General features: G+C 37.6%; 5 protein-coding genes across 5 annotated transcripts; 3 read left to right on the top strand and 2 right to left on the bottom strand.

The window, feature by feature from the left end:
• Nucleotides 1-2,819: 2,819 nt before the first annotated feature.
• LOC109211090 (mitogen-activated protein kinase kinase 5-like) lies at nt 2,820-5,174 on the bottom strand. The gene has a single exon (XM_019374591.1). It carries the CDS (start codon nt 4,017-4,019, stop codon nt 3,138-3,140), a length of 882 nt encoding a protein of 293 aa, XP_019230136.1. The 5' UTR covers nt 4,020-5,174; the 3' UTR covers nt 2,820-3,137.
• Nucleotides 5,175-5,829: 655 nt separating this feature from the next.
• Nucleotides 5,830-9,687, top strand: LOC109211089 (glutamate receptor 2.8-like). The gene is made up of 5 exons (XM_019374589.1): nt 5,830-6,278; nt 6,459-7,798; nt 7,936-8,248; nt 8,334-8,740; nt 8,847-9,687. The coding sequence occupies exons 1-5, from the start codon at nt 5,996-5,998 to the stop codon at nt 9,399-9,401; spliced, it is 2,898 nt and encodes a 965-aa protein (XP_019230134.1). The 5' UTR covers nt 5,830-5,995; the 3' UTR covers nt 9,402-9,687.
• Nucleotides 9,688-13,643: 3,956 nt separating this feature from the next.
• On the top strand, nt 13,644-17,898 carry LOC109211087 (glutamate receptor 2.8-like). The gene is made up of 5 exons (XM_019374587.1): nt 13,644-14,065; nt 14,793-16,132; nt 16,272-16,584; nt 16,675-17,081; nt 17,181-17,898. The coding sequence occupies exons 1-5, from the start codon at nt 13,786-13,788 to the stop codon at nt 17,721-17,723; spliced, it is 2,883 nt and encodes a 960-aa protein (XP_019230132.1). The 5' UTR covers nt 13,644-13,785; the 3' UTR covers nt 17,724-17,898.
• A 576-nt stretch (nt 17,899-18,474) lies between these two features.
• Nucleotides 18,475-22,545, bottom strand: LOC109211088 (ATP synthase subunit epsilon, mitochondrial-like). Its single transcript, XM_019374588.1, has 2 exons — nt 22,269-22,545; nt 18,475-18,730 (listed from the first exon to the last, which is right to left on the bottom strand). Exons 1-2 carry the CDS (start codon nt 22,450-22,452, stop codon nt 18,702-18,704), a joined length of 213 nt encoding a protein of 70 aa, XP_019230133.1. The 5' UTR covers nt 22,453-22,545; the 3' UTR covers nt 18,475-18,701.
• A 545-nt stretch (nt 22,546-23,090) lies between these two features.
• On the top strand, nt 23,091-26,989 carry LOC109211094. The gene is made up of 7 exons (XM_019374595.1): nt 23,091-23,570; nt 23,684-23,746; nt 24,501-24,637; nt 25,088-25,125; nt 25,228-25,273; nt 25,639-25,803; nt 26,522-26,989. Exons 1-7 carry the CDS (start codon nt 23,113-23,115, stop codon nt 26,692-26,694), a joined length of 1,080 nt encoding a protein of 359 aa, XP_019230140.1. The 5' UTR covers nt 23,091-23,112; the 3' UTR covers nt 26,695-26,989.
• The last annotated feature ends 544 nt before the right edge of the window (nt 26,990-27,533 follow it).

Here is a 27,533-nt window from a genome sequence, read left to right as displayed (position 1 = left end):
GCTCAAGAAAGGAGCTTTCCAATGGAATGACCTAGCCACCAAGGCGTTCGAGGAACTGAAGAAGACAATGGCAAGGGCTCCTGTACTTGGCTTGCCCAATTTCTCCCAACCTTTTGTCATTGAAGTTTATGCCAGTTGGGCAGGGATAGGAGCAGTGCTTATGCAGAGCAAGAAACCTCTTGCGTACCTCAGCCAAACTCTCAGCCCCAAGCATTTAGGCATGTCCACCTATAAAAAGGAGCTGGTTGCGCTTTTGATGGCAGTGGAAAAATGGAGACACTATCTACAGTCGAATAAATTCATCATCCTCACTGACCATTTCAGCCTGAAATACCTTCGTGACCAGAAGATAACAACAGCCTTACGACACAAAGGTATCACAAAATTGATGGGTCTTGATTATGAAGTCCACTATAGGAAAGGTACAGATAATGCAGTGGCAGATGCCTTGTCCCGCAAACATGAAAATTTAGGAGAATGCCATGGACTCTCTGTAACACAACTTAAATGGGTTGAAGAAATTGTGGGGAGTTACAACAATGACCCAGTGGTCTAACAGCTCATTGAACAACTGAGCTTAGATGTAGCCACAGTACCAGAAACCACTTATCAACAGGGAATTCTTCGAAAAATGGACAAGTATGGGTTGGAAGTAATGGGCATCTCAGGGAGAGACTTATTGAAGAAATGCATGCCAATCCTTGGGGGGACATTCTGGTATTCTTTCCACTCAACTGAGACTAAGATCAATTTTTTACTGGCCTTCATTATTGAAGGATGTCAAGGAAAAGGTGAAGGCTTGCGCGATTTGCCAAAGGGACAAAGGGGAAAATGTTTCTTACCCCGGACTATTACAACCACTCCCCATTACCTCCAAAGCATGGGAGCATTTGACAATGGATTTCATCGAAGGCCTTCCAAAGTCACATGGGAAAGACACCATTCTGGTAGTCATCGATAAATTCACCAAATATGCACATTTCTTAGCATTATCTCACCCTTTCAATGCAGCTCAAGTAGCTCAATTATTCTTGGATAATGTTTTTAAATTGCACGACACTCCTTGCTCAGTGATATCTGATAGAGACCCACTTTTTGTCAGTAATTTCTGGAAATAATTGCTCAAAGGATTACAAATCCAGCAGAAACTCAGCACAGCATACCATCCACAATCGGATGGCCAATCAGAGAGGTTATATAGATGTTTGGAGACATATTTACGCTATATGACTGGGCACAAACCCAAGGATTGGAGCAGATGGATTCCATTAGCGGAATTTTGGTATAACACTAGCCACCATTTAGCAATTGGCATGTCACCATTCAACCTTTGAGCTAGTGTCACAGACAAAATTAGAGACTATGGATCAGTTGCTAAAAGAAAGACAACTCATGAGCAAGGTACTGCGTGATAACCTCCAGAAGGCACAAAATAGGATGAAGCAATTTGCCGATAAGAAAAGAAGTGATCGGAAATTTGAAATTGGAGATATGGTGTTCCTCAAGCTTCAACCTTACCTCCAAACGTCTGTGGCCATTTGCAAAAATCTGAAATTGGCGGCTAAGTATTTTGGACCCTACAGAGTCATTAGAAAAGTTGGACCGGTGGCCTATGAACTCGAACTTCGGGCAAAATCAAAAATACATCATGTCCTCCATGTGTCGCAATTGAAGAAACAAGTTGGTTCAAATATGTTGCCCTCAGTTGATCCTCCCTGTTGCAGCAATAAAGGTCAAGTCTCGATAGAACCGGTGGCAATCGTAGAACGACGCATGGTCAAAAAAGGGAATAAAGCAGTCGTTCAAGTTTTAGTACAATGGGCTAATTTGCCTAAAGAAGGGGCCACCTGGGAAGACTACTCCTTTCTGCGCTCCCTATTTCCTAAGTTTGATCGACAACCCACCGGCAACGAGTAATGTTCCGAAGGGGAATGGAATGTTACGAAATTATACATTTCGCAACTTTAATTATTTCTTTTAGTCTTTACATTTTTAGTCCAGAAGTTTGTCTATTTTCAATTAGTTGTCTAAGTCCCCAAATTAGCTAGCTGACTCAAGGGACACGTGTTTTAGTCTAATTGCTTTGTCTAGATATTTCCAAAAGGGATGCAGCTGTCATATTCCACTATTTAGGGCAATAATTGTACAAGAATTGGGTACTGAAAATACATGACATATTTCCCCTTTTGTTAATTTTTTACTTTCTCCTTAATTTCCTTGTCTTCAACGTAGCAATTGCTACACCTCCGCTCCAGTTTATGTGAACCTATTTTCTTTTTGGTCTGTTCCAAAAAGAATGACTTCTTTCTAAATTTGAAAACAATTTAGCTTAAACTTCCAATTACCCTTAATGAGAAGTTTTTATAACCACACACCCCTTTTTGACTTGTTTAGGACCACAAATTCAAAAGGTCTTCATTTTTTCTTAAACTCCGTGCCCAGTCAAACATATTCACATAAATTGGAAAGGAAGGAGTATTTAATTAATGATCAATCTCGTCCATCTGATTGGTTACTTGATGGACGTACCAGATTATATCTAAATCTCTATAAATTGGTCCTCCCTCCACCAATTAGGGTTACCACCTTTCCTATATACAATTCCATCACTGATGGTTGTGGTAACGTAAGGTTACGGCTAAGAGGTAGAAACCAATTTACCAATTAACGCTTCCGCTTCATGATAATGACTTCCGCTTCAGGTATGTTTTCTTTCACAATTATATATAAGATTATCATGTTCAAGATACTGGTATGAATTAAAGCTTATGTTTACATTACTACCACAGTTACTATTAACCCCAGCCCAAAGAAGGAAATTAAAGAACCGAGGAGTTTATTAATCATATATAATTACACCAGGATTAAGAGTGAACGGAACTGTCCCTACTAAAAACTGCCCACAGCTAACTATTTTATCTTAAGAACGTGCAACTAAATCTACTCAAACTCTTCTCTTCATTAATCACAAGGTTAGAGAAACTTTATTACACATGCAATTAATCCTTTTACAATCATCGCCAGCAAAGCCATTACCAAAAATAAAACAAATCCAAGAGACGACGCCCACTACTAAAAATCACCTGTTTACCGATCGCCATCCTTTGGAAAAAATTAACCAAGTGCTACGAATGTCATCAACGTATAAGTTGGCTAGGGTAATCCATAGTTTCCACTTTCAGTTCATACTGAGTTATAAAAGAATGGCGCAACAGCTGCTCCACCGTCCACCTTCTAGAAGGATCCCTTTGCAAACAGGAAGCTATGAAGTCCCGGAACTCCGGAGAAGCAGTAGACGGCGCCTCTGGCGGCTGCGACATACAAATGGCCGTCATAACACTCCACCAATTCCTACCAGAAAATGGAAACTTTCCCAAGTAAAGTTCCAGGATGCTTAATCCCAAACCCCATATATCCTCTGCATATCGATATATATATATATTCTGCTGGCCTGTATTTAGGTCCGTGTTGATTCTCTCGGGACTCATGTAACTGATACTTCCCACTGACAAATCCATGGTTTGCTCCAAAAATCCCGAAATTCCAAAGTCTGCAATCTTCACCTCGTGCATAGAGTTTATTAAAATGTTGGAGGGTTTGATATCTCTGTGCACAATGTTGCGGCTGTGGAGGTAGAAGAGTCCGGAAAGAACCTGGCGGGTTAAATCAGAAAGGACGGGCTCGTAAGGGATGTGAATCCCTTCTAGAGAGCCGTTATCCATGTACTCGAGGAGGATTTGGATTTCCCCGTTGTGATCAAGCACGTCATGGCATTTCACGACGTTAGGGTTATTTACATCCAGGAGAATTTCGATCTCCCGGAACATCTGGACGCGGATGGAGTTCTCGTGGATACAGGAGATCTCCTTGAGCGCGTAAAGTTCACTGGTGGGCCTGTGTTGGACCTTGTACACCGAACTCCCGAAGCCGCTGCCAATGCGATTGACGCGCATGAGCTCGGAGGAGGAGGGTGGTGCCGCCATGGATGAGGAAGAGGCGGCGGCTGATGGAGGTCGCATGATGGATAAGTAGTGATATGGAAAAAACTCAGGTATGTGTTTTTTTCTCCTCTGTTTTTTCTTAGAATTAGGGATGGAAAATTTCTCAGAATTAGGGATGGAAAAAGGTAGCAATTACAGAGAGCTAAAGATAAAAAGGGCAAAACAGAGAGGGATTTCCTTCAACTCTTGTTTGTGGGGAAAATAGCAATCAATATACACTGATAGACGCCATTCAAAGAGAGGGTCATAGACCAAAGACGGTGCTCTTTTATTTTTCCTTTTGCGTTTCTTTGGCTCCAAATACTGGACTAACAAATACGGCAGAGGAGATTCAGAGAAGAACAATAGTATTCTAATATCAGCTCTTGAATTTGGTGGTTTGTTAAATCTGGCTTGCAATCGGGAAACAGAAGACATTGACTGTTGAATTGACAGAAGTAGAGGAATTGAAAATTTGACCCACAAGCTCGAAAGTTGAATAGTCAAGAATTACACGTACCTCCTCTAAAATTAAGAAATTGTAACACATATATAAGCAGTAATACGTTCACTTCAACATCATAGGAAACTTCCCAATCAATTACAGTTAGCCAATGACTTTGAACTCTACATAATCATCTCCAAAACCCAATGGACACTTCTGACATCTAACTGCATCATCATTCCATTCCATGCATGACGTTATGTATTTGGTTGTTTTGTGCGCAAGCAAGTTACTATTGACCAAGTCTAAACTGAAACCGCATAGAATATTTAAGAGACAAAGGTGTGGTACGAAGGAAAATGTTTGCCACGGAAAAAAGTTTCTAGAAAATATTTTCATACAAAAATAAGTATTTCTTACTTATTTTCTGGTGTTTGATTAGTTAGCAATTTTTTTCTTTTTAAGGAAAATATATCATCTCGGCAACACTATAGGAAACGAAATAGTGAGGGAGTGGGGATAGGGGTGGGCAGGGGAAGGGGCCGAGAGAGGAGTGGGTGGTGCGTCAAGGGGGGTTGGTTGGGGAAAGGGAGGTTTGCCAGGGAGGGGGGTTGGATGGTGAGCCGGGGTGTGTGGTCAGGGGTTAGGGGGGCGGAGTGACGAGGGTGTGAATTGGGGTGGGGGTGGAGAAGGCTGAAAGAAGAGAGTTTTGGAAAATATTTTTGTTCATTTTTGTATGAAAGTCATTTTCCTCCAATTGGAGTAAAATAAGTTCATAAGGAAAATATTTTCCAAACATATTGTGCAAAAATGTTTTCCTTCATGCGAAACACATCCTAAATATAGGTATAGCAGTCGCCTTAGAAGATTACAAATGAGACACACTGATTTCTTCTATGGGGTAATTCGTCGAATTTGCAACTGAGCTAGCTCGACACAATGCCCTCCGTCTTTTGCAATATCCTCTAGATAGTTGGCATCAGATGAATACAAAAGAAATTGGGATTGGGGAATAAGCACCACACAAAGTTCAACCAAACCAATTTTGTCAGTGTGTTTATTTAGTCAGTTTTTTATTTGGTCAAATTGAGGAGGAAGCACACTTGCTTGTGGTGTAGAATGTTGAAAAGTCCTCACTCAATTCTTCATTGAAAACATTGATTTACCTTTGACTTTTCTTTCTACGTTTATGGGATTTGGTGTTATTAGATGAACTTGCCTGATTCTGAAGCCATATTCAGAGCAACCCATTTTGAGAGAGCTTTAGACACATCTTTGAAAAGTGGTTGCTTGCATAAGCACAACTGTTTTCCAAACTCTGGGACTTACAACAACAACCCAGTATAATCCCACTTAGTGGGGTTTGGGGAGGGTAGTGTGTACGCAGACCTTACCCCTACCCTGGGATAGAGAGGCTGTTTCCAAATAGACCCCCAGCATCCTTCCTCCAAGAACTTCCCACCTTGCTCTTGGGGAGACTCGAACTCACAACCTCTCAGTTGGAAGTGGAGGTTGCTTACCATCAGAGCAACCCCTCTTGTCTAACTCTGGGACTTACAGATTTTTCGAAATGCAAAATCCAAGATGCCACTTCCTAATTCTTTTGATTCAACTTGTCTCCATCATTAGCTTTTTCCAATACATAATGCCTATAAGTGGTGAAGATGGAACTAATGCTGTAAAGCAGGTGGATGTAGGCATAATTCTTGATATGGAAACAACTGTAGCAAAAGTAATGCACACATGTATCTTGCTAGCTCTTGAAGATTACCATGCCGCTAATCGCAGTGCCATTAGGATAGTCCCTTACTTCAGGGATTCCAAGAAAGATGATGTTGAAGCAGCATCAGCTGGTAAATCTAGCTCCACGATATATTCTGTTAAACTAAGAATTTCTTACTCTATTTGATATATTCATGCCATATTTGCACAAAATATTCTCCTTTGTCGAAAATTTTCTAATTTCCCTTTGGTTTTCCTATTTTGAAAGGGATGTTCAGACAAATTCTTATAGTCTGATTGTGTATATGCAGCCATATACTTGCTAAAGGATATCCAAGTACATGCTATCTTTGGGCCACAAATGTCTACACAAACTGATTTTGTGATTGACCTAGGGAACAGAGTAAAGGTTCCTATTATTTCTCCAGCAACAAGTCCTTCACTTTCAGTCAAGGAAAATCCCTACTTCATCAGAGCAGCACTTCCTTCTTCCAGCCAGACTAAAGCCATAGCAGCAATTGTTAAAAACTATGATTGGAGGGAGATTGTAATCATCTATGAGGATAGCCCCTATGGAACCGGGATAGTTCCATATTTGACTGATGCCTTACTGGAAACCAGCACTTTAGTCTCCTATAGAAGTGTTATTTCTCCTTCAGCCAATGATGATCAAATCCTCAGGGAGCTACACAAAATGAATACAATGCAGACCAGGGTCTTCGTCGTGCACTTGTTACCATCCCTTGCCTCACGCCTTTTCCTCAAGGCCAAAGAAGCCGGGATGATGAGGAAGGGATATGCGTGGATCATCACAGATGTGCTAACAAGTGTTCTGGACTCGGTAGATCCTTCAGTGATTGAGTCATCAATGCAAGGTGTTCTTGGTGTAAAGCCTTACTTTCCAAGATCACATGAGCTTAACAATTTCACCAAGAGATGGAGAGAGAGATTTCGTCAAGAGTATCCAAACATGGACCAAGTTGAACTCAATGTTTACGGGCTATGGGCATATGATAGCATTACCGTCTTAGCAAAAGCAGTACAAAATGTGGGCGCAACTGCCATCCCAGAAGTCAAGAAACCAGACGCTAAAGAGAACTTATCGGACTTAGATGCACTTGGTACCTCAGAATTGGGATCTTTGCTCATTGACACTCTGCAAAACACATCCCTAAAAAGAGGACTAAGTGGTGATTTCCGTATCATTGATGGAGAATTGCAGCCATCCCCATATCAGATTGTGAACATAATTGGGAAAGGAGAGAGAAGCATTGGATTCTGGACAGAGAGTGATGGAATTTCATATAAACTGACTATGAATGGGAAAACAGCTAAGAGTAATAATAAGCAACTAGGTACCATCATTTGGCCGGGTGAATCGACTATTGTTCCGAGAGGCTGGGAGATGCCCACAAGTGGGAAGAAGTTAAGGGTTGGAGTTCCTGTCAAAGGAGGCTTGGAGCAATTCATCAAAGTGGAAATAGATTCAAAAACACAAGCAGTAACTGCAACTGGTTTCTGTGCAGATGTCTTCAAAGAAGTCATCCAATCTTTGCCATTTGCTGTCCCTTACGAACTTATTCCATTTCGAATACCAGATACCCTAACTCTTCCAGACTATGATGATCTTATTTACAAGATCTCTTCCAAGGTAATATATAATCCTTGTTTGAATTAACGTCTTTGGTTGAATACCTTACTCACATGCTCTCTCTGGGACTTTCTTATCTACTTTCAGATTTTTGACCCACCATAATTAATGCAATAAACATTGTTTGCTTGAACCAGGAATATGATGCAGTTATAGGTGATGTCACCATTTTAGCGAACCGATCCAAGTATGTGGATTTCACATTACCTTTCACGGAGTCGGGTATTTCTGCAGTAGTGCCAGTAAGGGATGATGAGAGGAAGAATGCTTGGATTTTCTTGAAACCTCTAAAGACCGAACTTTGGATAACAACTGGAGCATTCTTCGTCTTCATTGGTTTTGTGATTTGGGTACTCGAGCATCGTGTAAACAAAGAGTTTCGAGGACCCAAACACAAACAAGTTGGGATGATATTCTGGTTTTCCTTCTCAACTCTTGTTTTTGCACACAGTAAGTCTCTTACTTAAAGCACGGTACATATGAAACCTTTACATTCTCCTTGTTTCTCAACAAATGATATGGATGGTTGCTGCAGGAGAGAGGGTAACAAGCAACTTAACAAGATTCGTGATTATTGTGTGGGTTTTTGTGGTGCTGGTGCTGACATCAAGTTATACAGCCAACTTAACATCTATGTTAACAGTGCAACAGCTCCAACCTACTATAACAAACCTTAATGATCTCATAACAAATGGAGAATATGTTGGGTACCAAGAAGGTTCCTTTGTCAAAGATGTCTTGAAGCGCATGAATTTTGATAGCTCCAAGTTTAAGAGTTATAGTACTTTGGAAGAGTACAATGATGCCCTCTCAAGAGGAAGTAAAAATGGAGGAGTTGGTGCAATTGTTGATGAACTACCTTATCTGAGACTTTTCCTCAACAAGTACTGCAGGAAGTACATTATGGTCGGTCCAACTTACAAGGCTGCCGGCTTTGGATTCGTAAGATTCTCGCACTCCAGTGGTGTTTTGGAATGCTTTTACATTTTTAGACAGGATTGTAGTTTCAAAGATCTAATCCATTTTTTTTCTCCATAACTTCTTGCAGGCATTTCCAAAAGGATCTCCATTGGTACCTGACGTCTCGAGAGGAGTCCTAAAGGTGATGGAGGGAGAGTTTATGAATAACATAATACAGAAATGGTTTGGGAATGAAACAGATTGCCCAGAGAAAGATGGAATGGCTATAACATCGGACAGCCTCACGCTAGATAGTTTTAAGGGCCTTTTCCTCATAGCTGGTGTATCAGCTGGTTCCGCTCTTCTCATATTCTTCCTCATCTTCCTTTATCAGAATAAAGAAATCTTAGACACTGATGATTCAATATGGCAAAAGCTTTCTACAATAGCTAAAGTCTTTGATGAAGAGAAAGATAACTCTAATTCTAAGTCAGAAACGCCAGAAGGCAATGAGAGCCAAACGGCTACACCTTTTGCAGCAAGTGCAGCTTCCCCTGATATATTGCTCCATCTTGGTTCGCAAAGCCCAGAAATCAGAATTTCCGACAGCCTAGGAGCATCCCATGCAGAAGAAGGGTTTTCTACACCAGAACCTGGAACTCCAGTTCATGAAACCCTTACAGGGACAAATGAAGAGAGATGATACATATAGCTGCTACTACAATAATGAACACAACTGAATAGGGCCCTACAAGAGATTGTACAGAGATGACCTAGCTTTAGGGTAGTTAAACCATATTACATTATAACCTTTTCCCTCTTGGCCATAATATTTGTATCAAGAGGCAGCTCCAGAATTTAGATATGATAGGTTCATCATTTAAGTTCTTACTATTGAATTCATTGCACTTTTGTAATAATAGATTCCTAATTAAATATTTGTTGTAATTATAATACTTTTCCACTTATATTTATGTTCTGTGTCGAAATTACTGGGTTCAGAAGTTGAACCCAATAAATAAGGAAGCATCTGCCTCTGTTTTCATCAAGGTTTTCGGGTGGGCAAACGAAAGATTTCAGAGAAATAGGATCAGAACATCACTTATCAGTACTTACGGACCACTTTCAGACGCCATAAGCGTAACTAAAACAATCCAACAAAATTACGAATTTGCCAACTGAGAAACAAATGGAACTTTTAGGGTAAAATCCGCAGAGAAAAAGATGCCAACTTTAGCTCAAAAGTTGTTTGCAACTCAAAAACATATTAAACTACAAATGATACAGAATCTGAGGCAGAAGAAAAAGACAGAAAACCCTAAATTGACCTGGATCATGAACTACTTTTAATCAATGACGTAAAAAGGGTCAGATTATGTTATTTTAGAATTTTGGAAGAGAAAATTGGACCTGAAATATTTGAGAAGGGAACCATTATATCTCCTCTGCATTCCCATCAGTTGTTAGATGTGTAGATATCCCCTTCCATGGCGGCAGATTCAGTCAAGTAGGAAGCGGAACTGACGGCATAGTGATGAAGGCATAGTAGGACATTTCCCCCGCTGTTAGTTGACGGTAACGGAGAGAGAGTAAACTTGGTGCGAGTTATGAGCAATCTGTTCTATAATATTTTAGAGTAACTCATTTGTTCATTAAAAATATTTCACTATTTCAACTTCAACTTTAAATACATTTTTAACAACTTCAATTAAATATTGTCCAAATGCCTACAAAGTTATATGTTAAATTTGGTATTTTTTTATTTATTCTAGGCGTTGATAACTATAACAAAAATACTTTAATCTCTATCTATCTTCTAACGCTTAACTAGAGGATTCGAGTTCAAACTCTAGGGAAGAAAAAATCCCTTAATAAAGAATATTTTCATTAATCGACTCTACATGGTAGGTGTGAGTTTGAAATAGTCGTATCAATATATATCAAATTTGGATGATTATAGAAAAAAGACTGATTTTACGTACTACAAATGTTTTTTACGAACTTTTTATATCGGCTAAACCTAAAAGCAAAATGTTATTTCGTTTTGAATCAAATGAAGGTAAATTCTAGATTTGATCTTTTCTTCTTTTTCAAATAAAAAAAATGCAATTTTTTGAATGTTGTGATATAATTGTTTAATATTATATTAGTAACATATGGACGAGCATATTACTTTTCGACTTCTAAGTGGAATAAGAAAATAAGAAGCTATGATAAAAAATAAATTAATAGTAAACATTTGCATATTGGGTTAAATTATAGCTAACCTTTAGTTTAGGAAGATTTCACAAAACATTCTCAAATTGAAAAAAGATATGTTAATATGTCTACTTGTCTCAAATTGCATTATACAATCCCTCGCTTTTTTATGAAAACTATATTAAAAAGTAGTAATGTGAATCAAAAAATTTTAATACTCGAGAATATTTGTAACTAAACATTTCGAAACATTGCTTTTCATCTACGTAAGAAATTACAGAGAGCTTGTTGGGGATAATAGCAATCAAATATACTGTCTAAAGCGGTTAAAACTTATTGATGTTTACGGCAGAGGCGGACCCAGGTTGAGGATGCATTTTGCTTTCAGCCAAATCTACTTTGTATATATATGTATTCAGGAAAATTTTGTTGAATTTTCCGGGAGCCGGTGACCCCCTTAGTTGATAACATAGGTCCACCTATGTGTTTACGTTAATCCAATTGATACATGACACATGTCTTCCTATGCACTTTTATCACCAAAACATAGTTAATTATTAATACACTTTATCATCTTAATTATTACTTAATCATGAAAAATTAGTATAAGTATAGTGTAACCATAAAATGCGAGTTTGAAGCAGTCCAAGATAGGAATAGACCAAGACTCTTCTCTTTTCTTCTTTTTTTCCCCTTTCTTTGGCTTCAATTATTGGACTCATATAGAGGTCAGAGGAGGTTCAGAGAAGAACCAATTTAGTAGCAATATTACTATCCCAGCTTGACTTAATAGTTTATTAATATGGGCTGGATTCTTGCTCTCGAACAACAGATGACTGTTGAATTGACGAAATGAATGGGAAGAAGACTAGAATATTTGGCCCACAAGTTCAAAAAGTTGAATAGTCAGTAACACAGAGAGCAGACAACCACTATAGTTATGGATCATAATTAAACAACTAAAGGTTTTAGGACCACAACTGGATGGAAGGAGAGCAGTAATATGTCCGGCCGGTGCATAAAGCATTCCGTATTCGCGCAGGGTTAGGGGAAAGGCTGCACCCCTAGAGGTATGATAGTAGGCAGTCTACTCTAATGCAAGCATTAGTAGCTACTTTCACGGCAGCCTGATGCACAAGGCATCCCGCGTTCATGTAGGGTCCGGAAAAGGGTCTCACTCCAACGGGTGTGATCTAGAAATGCAAGATTAGTGGTAACTTCCACGGCTTGAACCTGTAACTTATAGGTACAATTTTACCGTTGCTCCAAGACTCCCTTCAGAGCAGTAATATGTCCATTTCAACATAATAGGCAAATTCCCAAGCAGCTTCCTCTTACATTAACAACTAGTAGTCGTACCAGCGCGATGCACGGTCAATATTAAAAAAATATTTGTCACTTTGTTAATTTTTCGATGTTACATTTGAAATTATCACAATTATTTGATTATCATATTCTATATAAATAGAATAGATATTGTCTAAATTTTAATAAATAAAATCTCCATTAAATTAAAGGGACTTATATAGTCATCAAATAATTTTTTCGTTATGTATTTATATTTATTATATTATTCAATATTTAGTATAATTATATTTTTAATAGAAATTATGACGCTTGTCATTATAACATTTCTTTGCCTCTCCTATTATATGTATATATATATATATATATATATATATATATATATATATAAATACATTTCTTTGACTCTCCTATTATATATATTATATATTATATATTATACATATATTATATTATGTTATATTATATATATAAATAGATTTTTCGTTTTTTATTTCAAAATAATTTTAAAACTCCAATTTGAATTGGTAATTCATTATTTTTTTTAATTTCGTTTTTTATTTTAAAACTCCAACTTGAAACTACTTCCCAATTTGAATGGGTAGTTTTTCTTCTCTTTTTTCGTTTTTTTATAGGTAACTTTTTTTTTTTTGCTTTATTTAAAAACTCAAACTTGAAACAACTCCCACGAAATTTAAATGGGTAGTTATTTTTTATATATTTCTTTTTCGTTCTTTTAATTATATTTAATTATAAGATATCTATATTTATTAATCCAAATAACGTAACCAACTTTTATATATATATATATATATATATATATATTAATATATATGGTAATTTTTTATTGTATTTTATTATTTTCGTTTTTTATATGTATTTAAATTCAAAAATAAGTAACCAATAACTAATTATAAACTAAATAACTAATTAGTAACCTATTATGCCATGTGGCATTTTTTTAGGCTGCCACTTGGCTTAAGGAGAGGGCTTTTTCCTTTCCTTTTAATAATATATAGAAGATATAGATGTTTAATACTAATTTCGACTACTAACTGCATTATCATTCCATGCATAACTAGAAGACGGGGCAGTGGCTGTGTTTTGCTGTTTGATGTGCAAGCAAGACAAAAGACTCTAAACTGAAAACGTGTAAAATAAGACAGGATCATATATAGCAGTAGTAGCTCCAATGGGGTAATTCGTAGGATTTGTAACTGAGCTAGTCCAGAACTAAAGTTCAACCAAAATCAATTGATTTGGTCAAATAACTGAGGAGGAAGCTTACAAGCTTGCAGTGTAGAATGTGTGGAAACTCTCTCTCTCTCTCTCTCTCTCTCTCTCTCTCTCTTCAACTATTGTCTTCTTTGAAAACTTTATTTTGACTTTTCTTTCTACATTTATGGGGTTTGGCCTTATTATAGGTACTAAGGTGTTTACAGGTATAAGTGTATGTGAAGTTCCCTGATTCTGAAGCCTTATATCCACAGCCACCCATTTGAGAGACCTGTACAGACATCCTTGAAAGGTGTGGTTAGTTGCATAGGCACAAACTGCTTGTCCAACTTACAAGAGTTCTCCAAATGCCAAATCCAAGATGCCATTTCCTGATTCTTTTGATGAAATTTGTCTCCATTATTTGCTTTTGCCACTATATAGTGCCAACAAGAGGTGAAGATGAAACTAAACCTGTAAAGGTGGATGTGGGCATAATTCTTGATTTTGAAACAGTTTTGGCAAAAGTAATGCACACATGCATCTTACTAGCACTTGCAGATTACCATGCCGCGAGTCGCAGTGCCATTAGGATAGTCCCTCACTTCAGGGACTCCAAGAAAGATGATGTCGAAGCAGCATCTGCTGGTACATTCAGCTGCATATATATAGCTCCTTGATTTACTTCTCTTAAACTAGCATATCTTATTCTTTTTTCTTCACGCGTCAGACATACTCTGGTATATATATATATATATATATATTTTAGAAGGTAAGGTATTTTATAAAAGGTGTTGTCAAGATCTATACTGAGCAGCAGAGTAACTTGGCAAATTTCTAACCCTTATAGACTTGTACTGATTCTATCACATCTAGAATCTATGTTGCTCGGACTCTCTCATGAAAATATCATCGGGTGCGTGTCAGATCCTCCAAAAGTAGTGTATTTTTGAAGGATCCGACACAGTGCGACAGCATTTTGGAGAGTCCGCGCAATATAGTCTAGAAGATCTTCATCTATTAGTTCTTTTTTAAACGTAGTGTCCTGACTAGCTTGCATGTACCTCACTAATCTCACGAGATACCTGGTACCTCGTATTAGCACAACTATCAAGCAACTCTGTCTATCAAAGTTTGGACAGATAAGAAGAAATCATATAGTGTTTTTGTCTACGTTGGTATTTGAACCTGAGACATCATGGTTCTCAACCCACTTCATTTATAACTAGGCCATACCCCTGGGTGCTTCATCTAGTAGTTACTCGTGCCCTATTTGCACGAGATACTCTTTTTGTAAAATTTTCTTTCCCTTCGACTTTCCTATTTCGGAAGGCATGTTTTAAACAATTTGTTATAGTCTGATATGTATGTGCAGCTATATCCTTGCTAAAGGATGTCAAAGTGCAAGCTATCTTTGGGCCACAAATGTCTACACAAACTGATTTTGTGATTGAAATAGCGAAAAGAGCAGAAGTCCCAATCATTTCTCCAGCAACAAGTCCTTTACTTACAGTCGAGGAACACCCCTACTTCATCAGAGCAGCACTTCCTTCTTCCAGCCAGACCAAGGCCATTGCAGCAATTGTTAGTAGATTTGATTGGAGAGAGGTTGTAGTCATATACGAGGATAGCCCCTATGGAACTGGAATAGTTCCACATTTGACTGATGCCTTACTAGAAAGCAGCACTTTAGTCTCATATAGAAGTGTTATTTCACCTTCAGCCAATGATGATATAATCCTCAGAGAGCTATACAAGTTGAATACAATGCAGACTAGGATTTTCGTCGTGCACTTGCAACCATCACTTGCCTCACGCCTTTTCCTCAAGGCAGAAGAAGCCGGAATGATGAGCGATGGATATGCATGGATCATCACAGATGTTCTAACGAGTCTTTTGGATTCGGTAAATCGTTCAGTGATTGAGTCATCAATGCAAGGTGTTCTTGGTATAAAGCCTTATGTTCCAAGATCAAATGAGCTTACCAATTTCAACAAGAGATGGAGAAGGAGATTTCGCCAAGAGTATCCAGACATGGACACAGTAGAACTCAATGTTTACGGGCTATGGGCGTATGATGGCGTCACAGCATTAGCAAAAGCAGTAGAGAAAGTGGCTGGCACTGCTACCCCAAAATCCAAAAAAGTAGACACTAGAGACAACTCAACGGACTTAGATGCACTTGGAACCTCAGAGTTGGGATCTTTGCTCATTGACTCTATGCAAAACATAACGCTAAAAACTGGACTAAGTGGTGATTTCCGTATCATTAATGGAGAATTGCAGCCATCCCCATATCAGATTGTGAATATAATTGGGAAAGGAGAGAGAAGTATTGGATTCTGGACAGAGACGGATGGAATTTCCTATAAACTGAAGATGAATGGGAAAACAGCTAAGAGTAATAATAAGAAACTAGGGACCATCTTTTGGCCCGGTGAATCTAATATTGTTCCGAGAGGCTGGGAAATACCCACAACCGGGAAGAAGTTAAGGATTGGCGTTCCTGTCAAAGAAGGGCTGGAGCAATTCATTAAAGTGGAAACAGATCCAAAAACAAAAGCAGTAACTGCAACTGGTTTCTGTGCAGATGTCTTCATAGAAGTCATCCAATCTTTGCCATATGCTGTCCCTTATGAATTTATTCCATTTCGAATACCAGATAGTCACACTAATCCAGACTATGATCATCTTGTTTACAAGATCTCTTCTAAGGTAATACCTAGTCCTTGTATAAATTAACCTCTTTGGCTGAATACCTTACATGCTCGTTTCGGGGGTTTTCTTATCGACTTTCTACTTTTGCTTTGGCTGAGAAAGATCAACCATAATAATCATCGTCTTCTTGAACCAGGAATATGATGCAGTTGTAGGTGATGTGACCATTTCAGAGAACCGATCCAAGTATGTGGATTTCACACTACCTTTTACAGAGTCGGGCATTTCTGCAGTTGTGCCAGTAAAGGATGATGAGAGAAAGAATGCTTGGATTTTCTTGAAACCTCTACAGAGAGAACTTTGGATCACAACTGGAGCATTCTTCGTCTTCATTGGTTTTGTGGTTTGGGTACTCGAACACCGTGTAAACGAAGAATTTCGAGGACCCAAACGCAAGCAAGTTGGGATGGTATTCTGGTTTTCCTTCTCGACTCTCGTTTTTGCCCACAGTAAGTCTCTAACTCAAACCGAAGTATATATGAAAGCTTTACATTAATTCTCCTTGTTTCTCAACAAATCATATATATGGCTGGTTGCAGAAGAGAGGGTAACAAGCAACTTAACAAGATTTGTGGTGATTGTGTGGGTTTTCGTGGTTCTTGTGCTGACATCAAGTTATACCGCCAGTTTAACATCTATGTTAACGGTGCAACAGCTCCAACCTACTATAACAGACCTCAATGATCTCATCAAGAATGGAGAATATGTTGGGTACCAAGAAGGTTCCTTTGTCAAAGACATCTTGAAGCGCATCAGATTTGACAGCACCAAGCTTAGAAGTTATAGCACATTGGAAGAGTATAATGCTGCCCTATCGAGAGGAAGTAAAAATGGAGGTGTTGGTGCAATTGTTGATGAACTACCTTATCTCAGACTCTTCCTCAACAAGTACTGCGGGAAGTATATTATGATCGGCCCAACATACAAGACAGCCGGCTTTGGATTCGTAAGATTCTTGTGTTCCAGTGATGTTTTGGAACGTGTTTAGAATGGTTTGTAGTTTACTCAATCTAATCCATATTATTTTCTCCATAACTTCTTGCAGGCATTTCCAAAAGGATCTCCATTGGTACCTGACGTCTCGAGAGGAGTCCTAAAGGTGATGGAGGGAGAGTTTATGAATAACATAATACAGAAATGGTTCGGGAATGAAACAGATTGTCCTGAGAAAGATGGAATGGTTATAACATCTGATAGACTCAAGCTAGATAGTTTTAAGGGCCTTTTCCTCATAGCTGGTGTATCAGCAGGCTCCGCTCTTCTCACATTCTTACTCATCTTTCTTTATCAGAACAGGGAAATCTTAGCCACTGATGATTCTATATGGCAAAAGCTTTCTGCTATAGCAAAAGCCTTTGATGATGAGAAAGAGAAACCTAATTCTAAGTCAGAAAAGCCGGGCGAAGGCAATGAAAGCCAAACGACTACACCGTTCGCAGCAAGTGCAGCTTCCCCTGAAATATCTCCCAACCTTCCGTCACAAAGCCCAGAAACCAGAACTGCGTCGCCTCCAGATGAAGGCTTCTCCACAACAGAACCTGGAACTCCACTTGAAGAAACCATTACAGAGGCAAAGGAAGAGAGATAATACATATAAATGCTACTAGAATTATGTAACAGCCTAAGAGAGATCATATAGTGATGAACTAGCTTGAGAAAAACTCAACCAAATTACACTATCATTTTGGCACTCTTGGCTATAATATTTGTATCGAGATTTTAGATGGATAAGCAAGAATTAAGAAGATATTTTCGCGCTCTTGGCAAGATTTTACGTGGATAAAAGCAAGAATTAGAGGAAGAGTATAATTCAACTCCAAGTGGTTCATGAAAAGATAATAATATATAGGTTTGCTAGCCCAGCACACTTAGCCAGCCTAGAATAGCTGGTTCGACGTTATAAGCAACCTATTATGGTCGTGCATTAACATAATCTATCAAGCCTCGAACTTATTTCCAAAGTGTTGCACCGGAGTAATGAAGAAAGAAAAGAGTTCAAGCTTCCAACCACGAATTTTATGGTGGTGTTAGCATTTAAAATTAGAAGATTTATTTTTGAAAAATATTTTATAATGTAAGTTGTATTGGTATTATTTCATTAGTTTTACATATTTAGTCCAGGCTCATAGGAAATAAAGCGTACAACAATTCTGCTCTACCCTCCTCTTCCTTCTCACCACTTTTGAAAACAGAAGACCGCTGCTTCGTTGACCATGGCGGTTACTTTATGTTATGTTCCAAGACATCTTCAAAGGCTCAATGATTTAAATTACACAGGTGAACGTTGGGCTTGATGCATTATGACAGCCCCAGCCCCCATGGCCATTGGACAAGTTTCGTTAGAAAAAAGGAAATAAGTCTCTTGACAACAGAAGCAGGTTCTAGAAATAAACATTATCACAATTCCATCCAACAGGTATAAGTCAAGGTCTATCGGCTATATTATTAGCATATAAATGTTTTTATGCAAGCCCCAGCACACGAGCACCGTATGTAATGCCAGGAAAGTACAAAATTCATTTGAGAGAAGAAATAAAGCCTGATATCCAACCTTGTTCAGTTGGTCTCATTCTTCAGGAGAATCTGAGCGGATGGCTGTTTAAAAACCAGCAGAAATGTTTATCAGTAAGCAGAAAGCACAGCTTGCAATGGCATTAAGACAATAGAGCAAATAACATATATACAGGCCATATAACCCATCCTCCATGCCCCATCCCCTCATCTAAAACATAAAAAAGAAACGTATGTAGAAATATGGAATTAAAATTTTCAGAAGTGCATACAACACATGACAATGCAGACATGACCCTTAAAGACACAAAAAGATAAATTCCTATTTACCATAATTCATTTGTTCTATAAATTTTAACATGTGAGAGAACCTATTTTGTCACTCACATTAAAGAGCATGTATAAACACAAATAGAAGCATCTACACATCAACCATATACATTAATAACAATCAGCAGTCGCCAGTCGCACGTGGTGTCATCATAATGATCCTCTGCTTCTTTTTCTTTCTCTTAATGAGTCCAACTTCCATAATTCAGTTAGACCTTGTACTATGAAAAAGGAAGAGAAGAAACACTTTCTGGAAAAGGGGAGAAAAGATGAAATAAATTGCGTAATTTAAGCATTTCATCTTGACATGTTGAGAATACAAATGTATAGGTATATGATGAAATGGGTGAAACGATATCCCAATGCTCACTCTACAGCAGCGATTAGAAGTGAGAAAAGAATATCTTTTAGGAAGAGGAGGGGAATAAACAAGAAAGAGCAGAGAATTAGTAGGCAACCAGATGGACAGTATTAAGCAAATGATCGACACTAGACAACCACAATTTGGGGAATATTTGAACGAAGTAGATGAGTTGAAAGATTTCAGACTAAGCTTTTTAGAGGGGCAAACAGCACCATCTGAATATTCAAATAAGTATGAGTCTCAGCATCGCAAAGTCTGCGGCAGCGGATCCAAAATTTGAACTTTATGGGTTCAGAGTTTGAAATTCCACCAAAGGCCATTTGATTTACTAGGTTCAAAATCTATTATTTGTATTAATTTAGTAAATTTTCTAACACTATACAAGATCTAAGCTAAAGTTATTGGGTTCAGACGAACACGTATTGATTACCCTACATCCACCCCTGAGTCTGCCAAGTTAATTATCAACCGTTCGAGGTTTACAGCTTGTTTGGATGGTTGCTGTCCATTGTATCGTATTGTATTGTTATCCCAGAACAATGTTTGTTTTGATTGTTTAGTTAAAATTGGTTGTATTGTATTGTTAAATCCATTGTTCCAGGACAATGAAAAGTCTCATTTTTCGAAACAATTGATTTGGTGTGGTGGGATTGTTTCCTATTTTTCTTTCTATGAGAATGCTCGGAAAAAAAATCTATTTTTTAACAATGATACAGTGAGCCTTATATATAATACATATTCTACTCCTATTATATATGGGACTATGACATATTCTACTCCTACTATATATGGGACTAGGACTATTTACACATAACTACCTAACATTTCCCCTCAAGCCGGTGCATACAAATCATATGTACCGAGCTTGTTACATATGTAACTAATACGAGGATCAGTGAGGGACTTGGTGAAAATATCTGCAAGCTGATCATTCGACATACAAGGCCACTAGACTCCCCCTGAGCAACAAAATCAGGTCGTTGCTGATAAACAGAAGTTGGCCGAAAGGTCGCGGAAAAATTTGAAAATAGTGAGACTAAGCCGAATTCCACACTACAAAATAGGTTCTAAAACACCACCAGAAACACAGAAACTTTTCTGGAAATTACTATTCACGCAGGAACCACTGTTCACGCCATAAAAGGGCACTGTTCACGCCAGAAAAAATAAAAGTTGTCAGATTTTGATGTAATTTATATGGGTAGGCTCGGAATCACTTGACGAGTAAGTTGCTCTGAAAAAGTTTTGTCAAAAAGTGGCCGGAATGGCTCACACGCCGGAAAAGTTATAGTAGCTTGCCGGAACCCTAGTTTTGGCGACGCGTGGAGGCGCGTGAGGGACTTTCTGCCGGAGCGATTGACTGTTTTCGAACAAGATGGTAGTGTTGGTTTTCGCACAACACTTACTGATGAGGAGATAACGCAAATCAATCTTGAGTCGTCAACCGGAAAGATGCACGGTGACTGACTTTCTGTTCTGATAGGACTGGAATTTCTGGGGTTTAGTCGTACAAGGGTTTCGGATCCAATGGTGGTACTGGTATATTTACAGTACCACTGTAGCAGTGATTAACCCTTGGAATAAGACGAAGTTGTCGGAAAATTGCACGGCGACGAGATCTTTCTTCCCGGATGTCGTTGGAATGACGCACAACGATAATTTTCTCATTGAAGCTCTGATACCATATGAGAATGTATGGGAGAAAAAATCTATTTTTTAACAATGATACAATGAGCCCTATATATAATACATATTATACTCCTACTATATATGGGACTATGACATATTCTACTCCTACAACATATGAGACTAGGACTATTTACACATAACTATCTAACACTTTCCAATTATGTCCTAACTTATTACTTTATAATTCTATTTTACCCTTTACTTTTTTTTTTTATTTCAATCCAAATCTCCTAACCTATAGCCTACGTCTTCATTCCTTTTTTCCTTCTGCCATTCCAACTCCAACGTCATGTATAGGTTTTGCCTTCTTTTTGTTTTATTCTTTCTTCTACTTTGATTTTTAACTCCAATTCTAATTACTTTATCTCCAATTAGCTATATAATATTGATGTTAAATTCCAATTCTAATTACTTTATCTCCAATTAGCTGTATAATATTGATGTTAAATTCCAATTCTAATTACTTTATGTGTAATTCTTGATAATATTTAAAATAATTAAGGGTATTTTAGTAAACTTATCAGTTACAGTACAGTACGATACAATCAAATCAAACAGCAAAATGTTATTTGACAACAACAAATAATACAATCTATCCAAACGTTGTATTCATAAAATGATACAATACAATAACATACAATACAATACGATACATTATAAAACGATGGGTAACAATGATCCAAATAGAGTGTTAAGTGGATATGATATCCACATGCAAGTCAGAAGAGCAAAGATTTCACAGTCCACCAAATAATGAAACTGGAGTGGATAAACTACTAAACTCATTTTAGTTTCAACTGGTTGGTTATCTCTCTAGTCAAGCCAGAGCGTTTAATAAGAACATTTCATGTCTAGGATCTGAAAAACGATGGACATTTTCTAACTAGGAATTCTCCTTTTATAATTAATAGAACAGTTAAGAGAACAACTCCTACAGAAATCAAACAGAATTAATAATATTAACAATAATTCATTGCATTCTGCAATATGAACAGAAAACCCTAGATTAAGAAATGCCACCTACTAATCACATACAAAAACCCTAAGATAACCAATTTTCGAATTTTAATCCATTTACAAATCCTACCACGAGATGCGCATTGATAAAAAAGAGGAATTACTGAAACACTAACATGAATTAACACACAAATAATGAAATAGGAAACAAAAGATCTGAACTTTAAATTTTCCTTCTCGAAAGGGGAAAAATAAAAAAAAGAAAAAACAGAGATTTCTCACTGGGTTTCTGAGGCTTGCCATCGACCCATTTGGAGACGGAGTAGTGGACCTTCTCACGGGTCAGGGCTTCGGACTTGTAAGGCTCCTTAAGGCAGTTCCTAACCAGGTTCGCACATAGGTTTGAGTATGTTATGTACGTCATCCCCGCCGACCTCCAAAACGGCGCCGCTGCGTTTGAAGCCATTTTCTGCTGCTCTCACTCTCTTTCTGGATCGCACTCTCTTTCTCTCGCTGCTTTTGTAGTCACAGATGAAATGAGTACTCCGCTAAATAGACCAATTCAATATATAACCAACTAATGTGATATTTATTTATCCTCGTCCTTAATTTTTGTTACCCTAACGAAGCTAAGGGTACACGACATGCAAATTTACGTGAGGTAATTTGAATTGACACAAAATTTAAAGGTAATTTGAATTGACACAAATTTAAGAATTTATTTTTAAATTTACTTTAAGCTAGCGTTTGTATATAGATTTGGTTGAAACTTAAAAAATTAATTTTTTAAAAAAATGCTATAAAAAATAGTTTTGAAAGTTGAAATTATTTGGACATGCATTTTGTCCGAAAAAAATACTTTAGAGCTATTTTTGGGATTTGAAAATTTTATTTTCAAAATCTGTCAAAAAATAATTAAAATCTATAAACAAACAAATATTTGAAAATAGAATTTGAAAAAAAGCTCCCAAATTTTATGACCAAATTGGAGCTAATTATCTTCTAAAATGTAGTTAAGATTCAACCCTAGAGTAAAAAATCCAAGTTAAAAATGTAATTTAATTTTCTTGATATACTAAAAATAATTACTCAAGTTTTCTTCAACTCTAAAAATTACTCCAATGCAATGGTTTTCACTCCCACGTCTTCACTCGGCTACACTTGTGCCTTCACAATGCAGTATTCTCAGGCAGCAGCTGCCCCCGAGAGGTCGTGCGCCGCCCATAACCTCGTGGCCCGGCCATCAATCTGCTTCTCCCCCAAAATAATTATTTCCCAAAATCGACAGCCGGCCATCAATTTCAATTCCAAAAAGTTCAGCTCAGCACTTCCGTCCAGCGGTTTGAGGTCTCTGTCAATATCGCGTCCGGCAAACCACAGCGCTACACGAGCAAGTTCGACATCTTCGTCTTCGTCGTCTTCATTCTCCAGCTCATCCTCACCGTGGGATGAAAAACCCTACCAAGTTTTATCGAATGGCAAAATAGTCTACTTGGACGAACAGGATGTTGTCACCTTCCTTGACCCTCCAAAAGAGCTTATTCCTTTAGACCCTTCTTCTTATAATCCCGCTTCTTATCTTTGGTAAGTTCTATTACTGAATTTATTTAATTACGATCAGTGAGGTTCATTTTAGTTGCGACAATTATTTGCTCTCATCATTTCTCATTAACTTTGTTATTTGTTGTTGCGGTTAGGAAGAAAATTGAGGATATTCCAGAGGAAAGGCGGCACAGGCTATTGTCATTGCTTAACCCAAGGTTTGTCTGTTACTTGGTCTCCTTTCTTCTCTTGCTATTATGAGTTGTGCCTGATGAAGCAGAGAATACTCAACTATATGACCCTTTATGATGTGTTTGAGTAAGGATGGAGTTTAATAGGATAATTTGACTTATATACTAGTACTATATTGGTGAGAGCAGATGATAATGTTAAATTCATAGGTGAGAAACCAGTGTCGTAAGGAAAATTACATTTTATTTAAATTTGAATTAACTAAAATGAATTTGAATTGTTCGACAAAAGAAACTTTATTCTTTGAACACTTGAGTATAGGAAGTAAATGTTAACTGTAGAAATTGGAAGAAGTACTTGGCTTTTTCTGGGATGCATTCGTGGTTCTTAGACATCTTAGGATACTTTTCCCCCTAATCATCAGCGATCTAAAACCCTCAGGCCGTCCTTTTGCTTTGTTATCTGTGAAGCATGAGCTATAATAAATTTGTGACAAAACTTGCTTGTATAAAGTTTATTAGCTTGCATCTCAGAGTAAAATTGCTTAAAGTGAGGGGAGGATCTATGGCTATAAGACAAAGCATGATTATCTCCGCCTCTCCCACCAAGAAAGCTTGCTATGTTCGTCACGTATCATTACTTCTCAAACTTCAAGCGATTTGTGCCTCTTTTATTAAAAAAAAAAGGAACCATTCTATGTGCAGTCAGCTTTTGCAACATAACATATCACACAATTGATAGTGTTACAATTTCTCATATTCTTAGTTGAACTTCAAGCAGGTTGATATCACAAGCTTGGGAGATTGCTGGGACACGGTATTATAATTCAAAGCTGGTACAGAAAAGTGCATCTAGCTTGCTAGCAATCGGAAATACTGAAACAGTTGCTGAATTTTGGAAGTGCCGGACGAGTGGAGGTTACTCATCTTGATTTTTGTCATTTCATGTTCCAAATTGTTCTATTTTCTGATTTATGCTTCTCATAATACTGGACTATGATAAAATTTGTCCAAGTTTAGCCAACATTGGTGGTCTGATCTTTATTCTGTTTTGCCCTTAGCATCTGAAGTTTCAAGCAAATTAGACAAGAAATTTAGATGATACCAGATTTTAAAGTCACCTGTACTCAGGAGGAGTTTGATGTTAATTCATATCCATCTGTACGCATGTTTGATTGTGGGTGAGGTAGGGTAGTCATGGAGGGAGAGTTTGATGGTTGTGCCATATGATCTTTAGGTCCTTAGTGCAGCCTGTCCTGCTTTTCTTACGTGACATGTATTCTACCAGCTGTTAGTAACATGCCAGTGTTTCTGTTGTTTTCAATTCAATATTCAGATAATGATTTAAGATACTTCAAATATGAACAGGGCCACTGCAGATTGCCTGGTTAAACTTCTTCAAAAAGGTTATACCACTTAATTGGTGTCTTTTTGACCGATTTTCAGAGGCATTCAGCTCTGGTAATTTGGTGCTTATACGAGAGTTCTTTAACTAATTTTTATGCCAGGTTGTATTTCGCACTGGTGATGGGAGGGCATACGGGCGACTCATTAGTAAGTTCATTAAGAGCTATCTTCAGCTATATGCCAACACATTATGTCAACCCATTTTTTTAAAAAAAAAAAGTTTCTCTAAAGAAAATAGTTGTTTGTTTCAATCCTGTTGCAGTTTGTACTTGTCCATTTATAAATGAGTATTATGCTAGCTTGGAGATGTTGCTTTATTATTATTACAAAGACAGCAATCTCAGATATATGATATATGTCTGATAATGGTCAGGAACAATATATAAGAATCAGGCAACATATGTTAAGCAGCTATATGGGTTCCACACTTAGCACTGATTAACTTATGATATGCTTACTGCTCAATCGATTGCTTGTCTACGTTTTCCTAACCAACCATCCACATTATGCAGGCGAATCAGTTTTCTCTGGGCTCTCAAATTCATTTTATCCTCTGTACTTTACGGTTAGTGAACTCAAAGAAGTGATGTCAACAGAACAGCCTTGTGATTTAGCATATGAATTCAAAGATGGAATCTTGGATCTCCCTGATTTTCCTCGTGGTTTCCCTAAGCCAGGTGAGAGTTATTGCATCAGACATCTTGTTAAACAGAGATAGAGAGCTTCTTGTGCAAATCTTGTATTGCCCATATGCAGTTTGTTCTTTGTAGTTATTTTCTTACACTTTAGTGACCTATCTACCCTAACCACTCTTGAACAATTGTTTCTGTACTGCTTTACATGTCTTGGAATACCAGTTTTGATAGTGAGTCTTATAGTTGTTTGGATTTCCATTTTCCTTTCTATTGCCTAGTTGACTAGCTCAAAACCTTCCCTAGCCGTTTCCTGTCGGGGAAAATTTTATGGACCCTATGAGAGCCCACTATTCTGTATGGCACGAATTTTACAAATAAAAATGTTATGCATGAAGTTTCTGTTTAGGTCAACCTTTAGACACCTTTAAATGCTCCTCTTGCTTTCGAAGTCATATCTGACTCTCAGCTGCCAAATTTACTAGTTCTTCTGCTCCTCTTCCAATTTCCATAGAAGATAAAAGGTTCGGTTTTGGGTTTTTTTTTTTTTTTTAGGGGGGAGGGGGGGGGTGGGGATGGGGGGGTGACTGGGGCAATGCTGGTTGATTCCTCGATTAGGTTGATATTATAAACATTGCTGGTAAAGAAATACCACGTCATGGATCCTATTCCTTGGCAATGATATAGTGTAGGCGAGTTCTCTTTGTTGTTTCTTTTAGTGCAGTTGAACTACTTGCCTAATTCAGGTGTTTTAACATCTCAGCTGAGCATCCATGGCCCTTTAACGATGAGATTGTCATATATGTACGCCATGTGGGACCAGGAGTGATGGTAGGGCAAGCCTGGCAAGAAGGAAAAGCATTGCAACAAGTGCCTAAGAAGCTGTGCGGTGAAATCTTGATGGTGAAAGAGTATTTATCTTCTCAGCCACAATAAAGCTAGTTATGTACTGTTTTCTTTTGTGTCAACTCTTTTATTGTCTGTTGTTTCTATGACCAGAAGCGGATGCAGCTTTGTACAATAGGTTCAACTGAAGTCGATAGTTCACACACCTAACATAAAATTCTAAAAGTCGAACTCAAAAAATTTAATTTCTAGATCTGCCTATCTCTGACCAACTTTCGGGCTGTAATTTTCAAGTGTACATGTCGTTCCCTCTAAGCTCTCTTTTTCTTGTTGTTCCAACTTCCAAGGACACTTGTGCTTTATTCAAGTTTTTTATGAAATTGTATCTATTCTTTCTAAAAATATCATGCTCTTAGAATTAACAGTCCCAGTTAGGACTATGCATAATATGGTAAATACCAAATTATCGTATCAAAATCGAAAATTTTTGTATTTAGTATTCGATATTTGGGTATTTAGTATGGTATTCGGTTTAAGTTTTTAAATAATTTGGCATGTAAATTTTTTTTTACCGAAATATCGATACTGTACCGAAATTTATACTAAGTTATACATTACATATATTATTGATTATTTATACTAAGTTATACATCACATATATTATTGATTATAACATATTATATAAGTTATACAATACTTTTCTTTGGCATTCATGTTGAGGGCGGCTACAAAATGTTTCTACGATTTTAGAGTGTTTCTCACTTTGTTAGTCGTGTATTGCCATCGCATCTGTTGCACTAATCCTTATTGTATTCTCTAAGTTTAGCAATGAAATCTAAGCAAGTAACAAGATATTTCCAAGGATCAAATTCATTCCTTTATGCAACTTTTTCTCCTAGTTGACAGAGGCGGATCCAGAATTTAGATTA

The sequence above is a fragment of the Nicotiana attenuata genome, unplaced genomic scaffold (genome assembly GCF_001879085.1).
Source record: "Nicotiana attenuata strain UT unplaced genomic scaffold, NIATTr2, whole genome shotgun sequence".
Lineage (NCBI taxonomy): Eukaryota > Viridiplantae > Streptophyta > Magnoliopsida > Solanales > Solanaceae > Nicotiana > Nicotiana attenuata.
This window is presented reverse-complemented; position numbering and strand designations above follow the sequence as displayed.